General features: G+C 37.1%; 1 protein-coding gene across 3 annotated transcripts in view; it reads right to left on the bottom strand.

The window, feature by feature from the left end:
• Positions 1–808: 808 nt before the first annotated feature.
• Positions 809–11,544, bottom strand: part of DNAH9 (dynein axonemal heavy chain 9) — a 310,371-nt gene continuing 299,635 nt past the window's right edge. For all 3 annotated transcript variants that reach the window (XM_039847368.1, XM_039847369.1, XM_039847370.1), the window contains 2 exons: positions 6,694–7,083; positions 809–1,404 (listed from right to left, as the gene is read on the bottom strand). In XM_039847368.1, the coding sequence (XP_039703302.1) occupies positions 1,177–1,404; positions 6,694–7,083 (618 nt within the window). In that variant the 3' untranslated portion in view covers positions 809–1,176. The remainder of the gene's footprint in view (positions 1,405–6,693; positions 7,084–11,544) is intronic.

Below are 11,544 nucleotides of genomic sequence, written 5' to 3'. Positions count from 1 at the left end.
TGTTAGACTTAATGAATCATAAATTCTGAAGGGTGGGGCCCAGCAATCTTTGTTTTAACAAGCCCTTCAGGGTATCCTGACGCCTGCTCAAGGTAGTAATTAATCCAGAAAAAAGTCTCCGTAAGGATATGTGGGAATAATGATCCTAGAAGGGATACTGGGCCCTCCAGACTCTTCTTGCCAAACAAGCCTCCCCATAGAGCTCTTTAAAAATCATTAAAACTGTAGAACTACTTAGATCCCAGAGAATATATATTCCACAGAGGAAATTCTAGTAAACTTCTAGGTTAAACAGCTTTAGGTGAAGAGTTTCTCCTTGGGTCTCTCCTAATCTGACAGATGGTAGAGATATATAAAAGGAAACAACCTATCATTGACAGTTGTGTTCTCAGCAAATAGTAGATGTTAGATAAAAATTTATTGAGTGGATGTATGAATTAATGAAGGATAAATATTATATATATACTTTTCTTCTAGAGTAGTGATCAGCAAAATGTGGCCCACTGCCTGTTTTTGTAAATGAAGTTTTGTTGGAATGTGGGCACAGCCATTTGTTTATGTATTGTGTGTGGCTGCTTTGGTGTTCCAGTGGAAGACTTGAGTAGTTGCAACCAAACAGTATGCCCTGCAAATCCTAAACTATTTACTATGATCCTCTACAGAAAAAAGTTTGGTGACCCCCTGGTCCAGAGTAATGTTTCTCAAACTATAATGTGCATAACAAGCTCTATAGTTTAATAGAGCTTGTTAAAATGCAAACACTGATTTATGGGTGATGCCAATACCACTAGTCCATGGAGTAGCTGGGAGCTAGAGCATTGAGAGCAGTGCCGTGTAACAGTATTAGGGCTCAATTGTTTGTGGCTTGTTTCTCCTGGGATCTTTATTTATGACTCTGCAATTCTCAAGGCTTGGACCAGACACAGTTGAAGAGTAAATCACTTTATTAAGGAAGGTTCAGTGTTATGAAGTGCCTCTTCCCTAGCTCCTGGGTCCACACTCCTCCCGCTCAGCCTCACATTAGGCACTTGTCTCTGAGTTCTCTACAAGAATTCTATAGAATTGTGAGTGCTTATGATTTCTTATTTTTCTCTGTGTCTGTGGTTACCACTCATCCACTTGTCCCTCTGGGAAGTTTCCAGCCCAGCCTTGTTTTCTTGCTGGCTCTGCAGAAAGCTAAACTTGGAGAAGCAAAGCTACTCCAGCTAGAACCCACTTAGATGGATTCTCCTTAGTCTTCAGGTTGAAAGTCCACACATAGGTGGGTCCCCGCTGACAAGTCTTGTACACAGGACAAGGATAGACACTGCGGCAATCCTGCTTATCTGCAGGAATGGCCTTGATGAACATCACAGGCATCGGAGGTGTCAGATCCTTCAGCTTTGCCTCTGTAATGATCCCAGCCTGAGGACAAGAACATGAGAAGAGCCATCTTAGGTCAGACCCAGAATCCAGCCAGCCAGCCACCTCCTGGTAGAAGACCTAGGAGATAAGACTAGGAAGGATTGGCTGCCTTTTTGCCTGCTCCCTTATAGGTTCTCTAAACAACCGATGATATAATGCATCTGATGTGGGAAACATATTGCTACTGTTTTCTGGACGAAATCACATTTCGAAGATTTCCAAAAGCTGATATTTATTATATACAAATTAATCCCTTTGAAGCTCGAATCTCTCCTAGTTTTATTTTTTCATTTATTTATTTCATAAACATATTGAATGTTTGTCAGATGTCATTCTAGGTGATGGGTATTTACAGATGAGTAAGACAGCTACCAGCAAATGCTTTAGCTTTTAAGATTTTATGTCCTGTTCTAGTTTCTTATGTGACATCATCCACGCTCTAGGGCATTTTGACTTTTTGATCAGAGGGAGCTATGTTCTATCTTTACTCATGGAAGAGGGATCTGGCCTTTCTGTAGCTTTCCAGTTGGGGACTCTCTATGGTTTTCTGAGATGTCTCAACTGAGATGTCTACAGCAAATTTTTCTATTAGACTTGAGAAATGTTCTAAGGAAGAAACGGGTTCCTTTATTAAATATGCTTGGGAAATGGCGCAACCATACCCTGGACTTGAAGCTTTACAGTGTGCACTAGCACACTGAAGACACAAAGTCCTAGCAGTAAAGAAAACAGTTTAATTGTATTTAACCAGACCCTTTTCTTTGTAATCTGTTTATTTCCCATTGCACGTGTGTTTTCTAGAACATACTTCGGGAAATGCTGATCCAGAGTGGTTCACAAATTCCTTGCCTATGTCCAGGTGACTCTGAGTCCCTTACACTATGAGTTTGGTTTATTTTCCATGAAATTTATTTAAAGGTAAGGATGTGTCTCTTCAGTTCTCTTAGATGTTTATATGAGGCATGATGAGTAGCAGAACTGAGGGAAACAGTGGGAACTCCCTTGTCCCCCATAACTGAGTGTTTATGGCAGGGTGTGGGAATAGGGGTAGAACCTTTATCCCCCCACGTGCCTTAAAAGCAAACATTTTAAAATGTACAATTAAGTGTTTTTAAATGTGCAATAATAATTTTCTAATTCCAGAACATTTTCATCACCCCCAAAAGAAGTCGTAACCATTAGCAGTCACCATAAGTAGTGGGGTATTGACATCATATCTAGTTATTATGCTTGAATTCTCTATTTGGCATATTTTCCCCATATGTTTACTTTTAACCTGTTTGTGTCTTTGAATCTAAATTATGTGTCTTGTAGAGAGCATATAGTTGGATCATTTTTAAAAATCTATTCTGCCATTCTTTGCCTTTTAATTTTAGTGTTTATCCATTTACATTAATATAATTGCTGATAAGGTAAGACTAACATCTGCCATTTTACTATTTGTTTTCTAAAGCTCTTACTCCTGTTTCTCTATTACTGCCTTCTTTTGTGTTAAATATATAGTAGAATACTATTTTAATTCCCTTGTTATTTCTTTTACTGTATTTAAAAATTATTTTCTTAATAGTTTATAAATTAACATCTTATAAAATGTTTCAGATCAATACTAACTTAATTTTGGCTGTATACAAAAAAACTTACTCCTATATAGTTCTATTCTTCCCCTTTCCTGTGTTTAAGAACTTGTTCTTAACTTGTATTCCATCTTTATACATTTTACGCCTATCAGCATAGATATAATTATTGCTTTATGCGATCGTCCTTTAAATCAAGAGAAAAATGAAAGTTACAAGAAAAAATTCATTTATATTGTCTTTTACATTTACATATGATATTAACTTCACTAGTACTCTATTTCTTCATATGGACTTGAGTTACTGTCTAGTATCCTTTCATTTCATCCTGAAGGACTCCCTTTAGTATTTCTTGTGGGGCTGGTCAGCTAGTAATAAATTCTCTCTCACTCTTTTTTTTTTTAAATCTGTGAATGCCTTAATTTCTCCTTCATTTTTAAAAGATAGTTTTGCTGGGTATAGAGTTCTTGGCTGACGATCTTTTTCTTTCAGCACTTTCACTATGTAATTCCACTGCCTTCTGGCCTTTGTGGTTTCTAATGAGAAATAAGCTATTAATCTCATTGAGGTCCACTTGTAGGTGATGAATTGTTTTTCTTTTGCAGCTTCTAAGATTTTATCTTTTTCTTTTAACAGTTTGATTATAACATGTCTTGATATGGATTTCTAAGCTTATTCTATTTGGCTTTTATTAACCTTCTTAGATGTGTAAATTAATGTTTTTCATCAAATTTGGAAAGTGTTGGCCATCATTTCTTCAAATATTCTTTCTCTCTTTCTCTTCACCTCTGGGACTCCCACTATGTAAATGTTGGCATCCATGATGGTGTCCCTCAGGTCTCTATACTGTTCATTTTTCTTTATTTTTTTCTTTCTGTTTCTCAGATTGGATAAATTCAATTGATGTATTTCTAAGTTTAGTGATTCTCGCCTACTAAAATCTACTGTTGAAATCCTCTACTGAATTTTTATTTCAGGTATACTTTTCAACTCCAGAGTTACTATTTTTCTTTTATATTTCTTTATCAATATTCTCTATTCAGTGAGACATTGGTCACATACTTCTCTTTAGTAATTTAGACCCAGTTTCCTTTAGTTCCTTCAATATATTTAAAATAGCTGATTAAAAGTCTTTGCCTAGTATGTCCAGCTTCTGACTTTCTCAAGGACAGTTGCTGTTGACTGCTTTTTTTCTGTTTTCTTTTTTTGTTTCTTTGCATGTATCATAATTTTTTTTTGTTGTTGAAAATTGAATATTTTAAATAATAAAATGTGGCAACTCTGGAAATCAGATCTTCTCCCTCCATAGGGTTTGTCATTTAGTGACTTTTCTGAACTGATGCTTTAAAGCCTGTATTCTTTGTCATGTGTGGCCACTGAATAATTGGATGGATTTTTAAAAAATGCCTGGAACCAATAAGTCTCACAATCTTTGGTCAGGAATTCTCTGTGTGTGTTTGTTTGGGGGCATGCCTTTAGTGCTCAACCAGGCAGTTTAAAGCTCTGCATTAGCCTTCACTTCCTGATTCCACACAGCCTCAGTGTTGGCTAGAGGTGAGAACTTATGGTCCCCTCAGGTCTTTCTTGAGCATGTGCATCACCCTGGTCGTGTGCCCATCTCTGCACATGGGCATGGCCTTCTAGGTTTCCAAGAACATGTTGGAGGTTCTCTAAGTCCCTCTGAACATCCAATTTTCTAGCTTCTCTTTTAAAGCTTTTTGGTTATCTTATGATTTGTCCCATTTATACCTACTGCCTCATGCTAACTTCAATATCTTTGATTATTTTCAGTAAATGCCCTTGGGGAAAGGCTGTTGCCCTGGATGAGCTTCAACTCAGGGCAAATAGAGACAGACTTGTGAGTGGGGTCTTCCATGAAACCATAAGACAGGAAAAATGATTATAGTTTTCTGGGAATGGGGCTTCAAAGGCACTACAACTCCATTTTACTTCATCTGGTGGCTGCTGTGCTGCTATTTTTATGGTGACTGTGGCCTGTTGGTTGTCAAGGCTACCATAGAGTCGGGGAGTAGGGAATGGGAATAGGACAAGTTAAAAGGCCCCAAAGCTTGCTCTTTTTACTGAGATTCAGCCATTTTTTTTTTCAACGAACACTCCTTGGATTGCTGAAAGCCTTTGGTTAATTTCCAGAATTCTGAAAAAGTTGATTCTGATAATTTTTTTTTTTTTGGCCAGTGTTGTTACTGTTTTATGGAGGAGAGGACTTTTGGATATCCTTACTCTTTCATTTTTGCTGAAATCTCTCTAGGATAGACACTGTGAGAACAAGAACTTTTGGTGGGCAGGTATTGCTTTTTGGAAAGTTTTTATAACTGTTACTTAGAAACAATTAATGAAAAATTGGAGGTAGATGATTGGAATCATTTTTTTTCCTCAAGCTGTTTCAACACTGTTCCACTTTACTATCCTTTCTGTTGGCTCTTGATTGGTTTTCTAGGGCTGCCGTAACAAATTGCCACAAAGTTGATGGCTTAATACAACAGAAATGTTTTCTTTCAATTTCTAAAGGCCAGAAGTCTTAAATTAAGGTATAGGTAAGCTTGGTTCCTTCAGGGGGCTCTGAGGCAGAAACTGTCCCATGCCTCTTCTCAGCTTTTGGTGGTTTCTGGCAATCCTTGGCTTTCTTTGCCTTGTAGTTGCATTACTGAAATCTCTGCTTCCATCTTTACAGAACATTCATTCTCTTCTCTGTCTCCAACATAGCCTTCTTACAAGGATACCAATCATTGGATTTAGGTCCTCTTCTACTCTAGTATGACCCTATTCCCAAATACGGTCACATGCTGAGGTTCTGGGTGAACATGAATTTTAAAAGGACACTATTTAATCCACTGCAGTTCTATAAGTATATTTACATGGACTTCTAGGGTCTTCTAGTTCTTTTAACAGTTTTTCACCATTAGCTTGATACTGACTGCTAGGCATAGTTTAGTGTCATTTGCCAAGTGGGATATTTGACTAAGCATTCCTTCCAGATTATGTGTACAACAAATGTAAATTTGTTCTAGAGTTATCCATCGTTGCCCATGTCATTTATCCTAGCCATCTGTGCTTGTTTGCCAGTTTCCTATCCATGATAAACATCTCTAATCTTATAGCAACTCAAATTTTTATTAGCCTTCAGTGAGGAATCCTTTTAAAATATCACTTTAAATGGTATCTACTGGCTCTTCTTTGCTGAAAGGGGGACAATGTAAAATGTAGAAGGGGTTTCTGCCCTTCTAAGGCTCACAAATGAGAAAAATGGACCAGGGAGGTAAAATGATATCCCCAGCAGCAGGGAGAGCTGATTCCAACACTTTTTGAGTGCTCCCTATATGCCAGGTGTTGTTCTAAGTATCTTGCATATTAACTCATTTAATTTTCATGACAACTCTATTTCTCCATTTAGCAGTTGAGTAAAATAAGATTTGGAGAGGTAGAATGACATCCTAAGGTCACAGAGTAAATAAATGGTGGTGCTAATCCAACCAGTCTGGTTCCAGAGCTTTTAACTGCTCTATTTTACTCACTCTGCAAAGTCTGTGTTCTTTGCACCATCCTGGTTGCATGAAAAAGGCTTGCCAGCCTAAAGGGAAGGTTATCTAGGTCAAAAGATTCACGGGCATCCCTTTTAGTAATCACACTTTATAGGAGGCAGTATGCAATTCAATCAGCCTACAAAGGATGTCCCTTGGCTCATCCGAAGATTTACCTGTGCATCCCAGCGAGCACCTTCCATGAAGAGGCCATGGATATAGGCCCCTTCCCGAGGAGGGCTTCTGAATTCCTCTCTGTTCTTCTTTGTCACCTCACATTGCAGAGCCATCTGGTCCAGTGGCCACTCATTCTTGTGGGCAATGGACTGCATTATGGCAGTCAGGAAGGACTGGGGGTTGAAAAAGCCTGTCAGCCATACAGTGGAGGGCATTGCAAAGTCACCTATCCAAGCTTCCAACTCCTTGATTCGGCTGAGGAGATCCAAAAACCAGCCTGCCAGGCCTGCTGTGGAAGGGTAGGCTCGCCTGGCCCAGGACTCTGGCACTGTGTCTAGGTACAGGGCGTTCTGTAAGTTTTCCATGTCACTGGTCATGGTCAGCTCCCCCTGAAGACAAAGAACGAGAGGGAAAAGTGAGGGGGCAGCAAGTCTCTGCAAACAACTGGTCTTAGGGACCTCTGGCTCATAGCCCTCAGAAAGATAGGTGATGACTCCAGGGCTGGGTGACACAAAGCCTGTCTAGTACCTGATTTGCAAGGTGTATCTCAGAGAGGCTGGTTCCTTAAAATGCTCTCTACTCCAGTGATATCAGAGTCTATACGTATCTACTAGCAGTAGTGCACTGGTCCACTATGGACCTCAAACCACCTGCATGTTCCATGCTTATTCAGTTTCAACCCTACCATAAAGCTTGGGCTCCATGATTCTTCTCCAGCCTTTGCATGCAGCTTGAAACACAAGGAGACAAAGCCCAGAGGAACTATATTTCCTCAGATCAAGGTTTTCCTTCAGAAATCAAACTATTTAGACATATAGTAAACTTTAAGGGACCCTCTTCCAACAGCTAGACAAAACCTGTAAAGAAAAGTTTACACTGAAAATCATTTTTAAATTAAACTTTGTAACTTTAGTTATGCCAAGTATCTAGCAATATTGTGATGGCCTCATCTCTACTGCCGTGATTTCCGTACAAAGTTTAAGGTACCCAACAAGGCTTGTGTTATGGACTGAATATTTGTGTCCCCCTAAATTAATATGTTGAAATCCTAACCCCCAATATAATAGTATTAGGAGGTAAGGGCTCCTGGGAGGTGATTAGGTCATGAGGTAGAGCCCTTCCGAATGGGATTAATGTCCATATAAAGGAGACCCCAGAGAGCTCTCTCGCCCCTTCTGTCTTGTAAGGACACAGAGAGAAGACATCAGTCTGTGAACCAGGAAGTAGACTCTCCAGTATCTTGATCTTAGACTTCTCAGCCTCCAGAACTGTGAAAAATAAATTTCTATTGTTTATAAGCCACCCAGTCTATGGTATTCTGTTATAGCGGCTCAAACAGACAAGATGGCTTGGCTCACCCATTAAGTATAGACTGCTAAAATGTGAGTGAGGCCTAACTGGGGCCTGGAGTCACTCTGCCTTTGGGATGTGACACTGGCACCATAGAATTCTAGGTCTAACTCTCTTAAGTTTTGGAACCGTCAAAAAAATTTAAGCATACCTTTCTTAGAATGAACATATTTCAGGTTCTTAATAACAGAAACTAACCCCCTGACTCCTGATTTTTACATAGGGAATAGACTAATAATTTCTTTATAAACGTCACAGAGTATAGTTATTACATGTATACTTTCTATATCATAGAGTCTGATGATGGCTAGACTATATTAAGATATAAATACCTTAATATTTTAAGGAAAAGCAAAACATCCATAATCAGACCAGTGTGAGATAGGACAGCCTGAATGAGTACAGCCTGCATTACAGATCTTTTTCCCTTCAAGTAAATGGCTTTACTACAGAGACAGAAATTAGATTTTGTTCCATGTGTCTGCTCAACTACATTGCGGCGGCTGACTAGACCAGGGTGAAGGATTCTGAGGCGATCTCAAGGGTCAACAGGAGGCACACCAGAGTTTATCACTTTCAGCCACCCACATTAGGTGAACAAAAGTTTCTTCTGGTAGAGTTACGTAAGAGTCTATGTAAATGAAAACTATTATTGGGTTAAAATGGAAATTTAAAAAGTTCTCTGTTTGGAATCTCCACTTCAGTGAAGACTTCTGAAAACAGACTGTAAAACACCAGTTTTTTAATCTGAGCCAAAATCAAGCTTCTGAAAAAATATTGTCTTCCTCATTTTTGCAGTTATGTGATAATTCATTATTATTACAACTTATAAAGTCCCCTTTAAAATAGCTGATTTTAAATAATATAACATTAAATATAATAATTAAATTTAGTGCAAAGGAAAAAAATATAAATGACCCAAGATGATAGAACTCCTTTATGAGACCCCATCTGTGTAACTTTTTCTTGCCTTATTGCACTATTTAGGACCTTCATTCCAATAATGAGTAAAAGTGATGAGGGCGGACATCTTTGTTTTCCCAGACTTAGAGGGAAAGTATTCAGTCTTTCACCGTTGAATATGATGTTAAGTTTTACCTTAGATGTCCTTTATTAGGTTGAAAAAGTCTCTTATTTTTCTGAGTTGTTAAATTTTGTCAAATGGTTTTTTTTTTTTTTTTGCTTTTATGAAGATACTTATATGGTTTTCTTGTTTAGTACACTAATATGGTGACTTTCATCACTTGATTTTTGAATGTTAAAACCAACCTTGCATTCCTGGGATGAACCCCATATGACCATGATGTATTATCTTTTTCTTATATTGTATGATTTGATTTACAAATGTCTTGCTAAGGATTTTTGCAAATGTATTTATGAGGAATATTTATCTCTCATTTTCTTTTCTCATAATGTCCTTGAAATCAAGTTAATTCTGGCTTCATAATATTTATTGGGAAGTGCTCTCTCATCTTTTTATTTAAATTTAAATTTTAATTTTGAGATAATTGTAGACACATATGCAGTCGTAAGGAATAATACAGATTTATGTACCCTTTACCCAGTTTACTCCAATGGTGACATCTTGCAAAACTATAGTACAATATGACAAATAGGATACTGATATTGATACAGTCAAAAAACAAAACATTTACATCACTACAAGGATCCCTTTTATAGTCACACCAACTTTTTTCCTGTACTTTTCTTTAATCCCTAGTAACCTCTGATCTAGTCTCCATTTCTGTAATTTTGTCATTTCAGGAATGTTATATAAATGGAATCGTAGAGTTTGAAAATGTTTGTTTTTTTTTTTTTTTCATTCAGTATAGTTCTCTGAAAATTCATCTAGGTTTTTGGATGTACCAAATAGTTAATTCCTTGTTATTGCTGATACTATTCAATGAAATGTGTGGTAAACAAAATAATAGCCCTTCCAAAGATGTCTATTTCCTAATCTCTTGAACCCATAAATAGGTTACCTAACATTGCAAAAGGGACTTTGCAGATGTGATTAAGTTAAGGAGTTTATAATGGGCAGATTATCCTGGATTATCAGGGTTGGCCTGATGTGATCACAAAGATTCTTGTAGGAAAGAGATAGGCAGGTCAGAGGCAGAGATAGATGGGCAGATGCTATACTACTGGCTTTAAAGATGCAGAAAGAGGCCCAAGGAAGGTAGCAGCCTCTAGAAGCTGAGAAAGGCAGGTGAGTGGATTCTTCTCTAGAGACTGCAGAATAAATACAGCTTTGTCCAAATCTTGATTTTAGCCAAGTGAGAAACATTTCAGACTTTTGATCTATAAAATGTTAAGTTAGTTAATAAATTATTTTTAACTCACTAAGTTTGGGGTAACTTTCTATAGCAGAAATAGGAAGCTAATACAGTATGGATGTTCCACAGCTTATTTAACCATTCACCCACTGAAGGACATCTGGGTTGTTTCCAGGTGTTAGCTATTATAAACAAAGCTATGAACATTTATGTACAGATTTCTGTGAGAACATACATTTTTATTTCTCTGGGATAAATGCCCAGAAATGCAGTCGTTAGGTTGTACAATAGTTATATGTTTAGTTTCCTAAGAGAATGCCAAACTGTTTTCCATAGTAGCTATGTCATTTTATATTCTCACCAGCAATGTATGAACAATTCAGTTTATTCACATCCTTGCCAGCATTTGGAGTTGTTACTATTTTTTATTTTACTCATTCTGATAGGTGTGTAGTAATAGCTCATGATTTTAATTTACATTTCCCTAATGGCTAATGGCTAATGATGATGAATATCTTTTTGTGTTATTATTTTTCACTTGCATATTCTCTTCAGTGAAATGTTTTAATATCTTTTGCCTATTTTTAAGTTGGATACTGTTGAATTTTGAGCATTATTTATATATTCTGGAGACTAGTCCTTTTTCAGATACGTGGATTGCAAATATTTTTACCTAGTCTATAGCTTATCTTCTTTTTTTTTCCTGTTGAAATGATCTTTTGTAGAGCAAAGATTTTTAATTTTGATGGAGTACAATTTGTTAATCTTTCATTTTATGGCTTGTGTTTTTGGTATCAGGTCTTCTAAGAATTATTTTCCTTCCCCTAGAGCTTGACGGTTTTCTCCTGTCTTTTTTTTTTTTCTAAAAGTTTTATAGTTTTAAGTTTTACACTTGTTCTTGATCCATTTTCAGTTAATTTTTAAAAATAAGATAGACTTAGCTTGAGGTTAATATTATGTCAAATTACTCTAGCGCCATTTGTTGAAAAGGCTATTTTTTCCTCAATTGAGTTGCTTTTGCTCACTTGTCAAAAATCAGTTGGGGTATTTAGGGAGGTCTATTTACAGCTTCTTTATTCTATTCTACCCCTCCACAATACCACACAGTCTTGCTTACTATAGCTACATAATAAGTCTTTATTAGGTAAACTGCTTCCTTCCACTTTATTCTTCCTTTTCAAAAGAGTTTTCACTATTCTAGTTTCTTCGCTTTTCTATGTAAAT

This window comes from Pteropus medius, unplaced genomic scaffold, assembly GCF_902729225.1.
Source record: "Pteropus medius unplaced genomic scaffold, Ma_sr-lr_union100, whole genome shotgun sequence".
In the NCBI taxonomy this organism is placed as follows: Eukaryota; Metazoa; Chordata; class Mammalia; order Chiroptera; family Pteropodidae; genus Pteropus; species Pteropus medius.
Note: the sequence above shows the minus strand (reverse complement) of the source record. Positions and strands in the feature narration are given on the sequence as shown.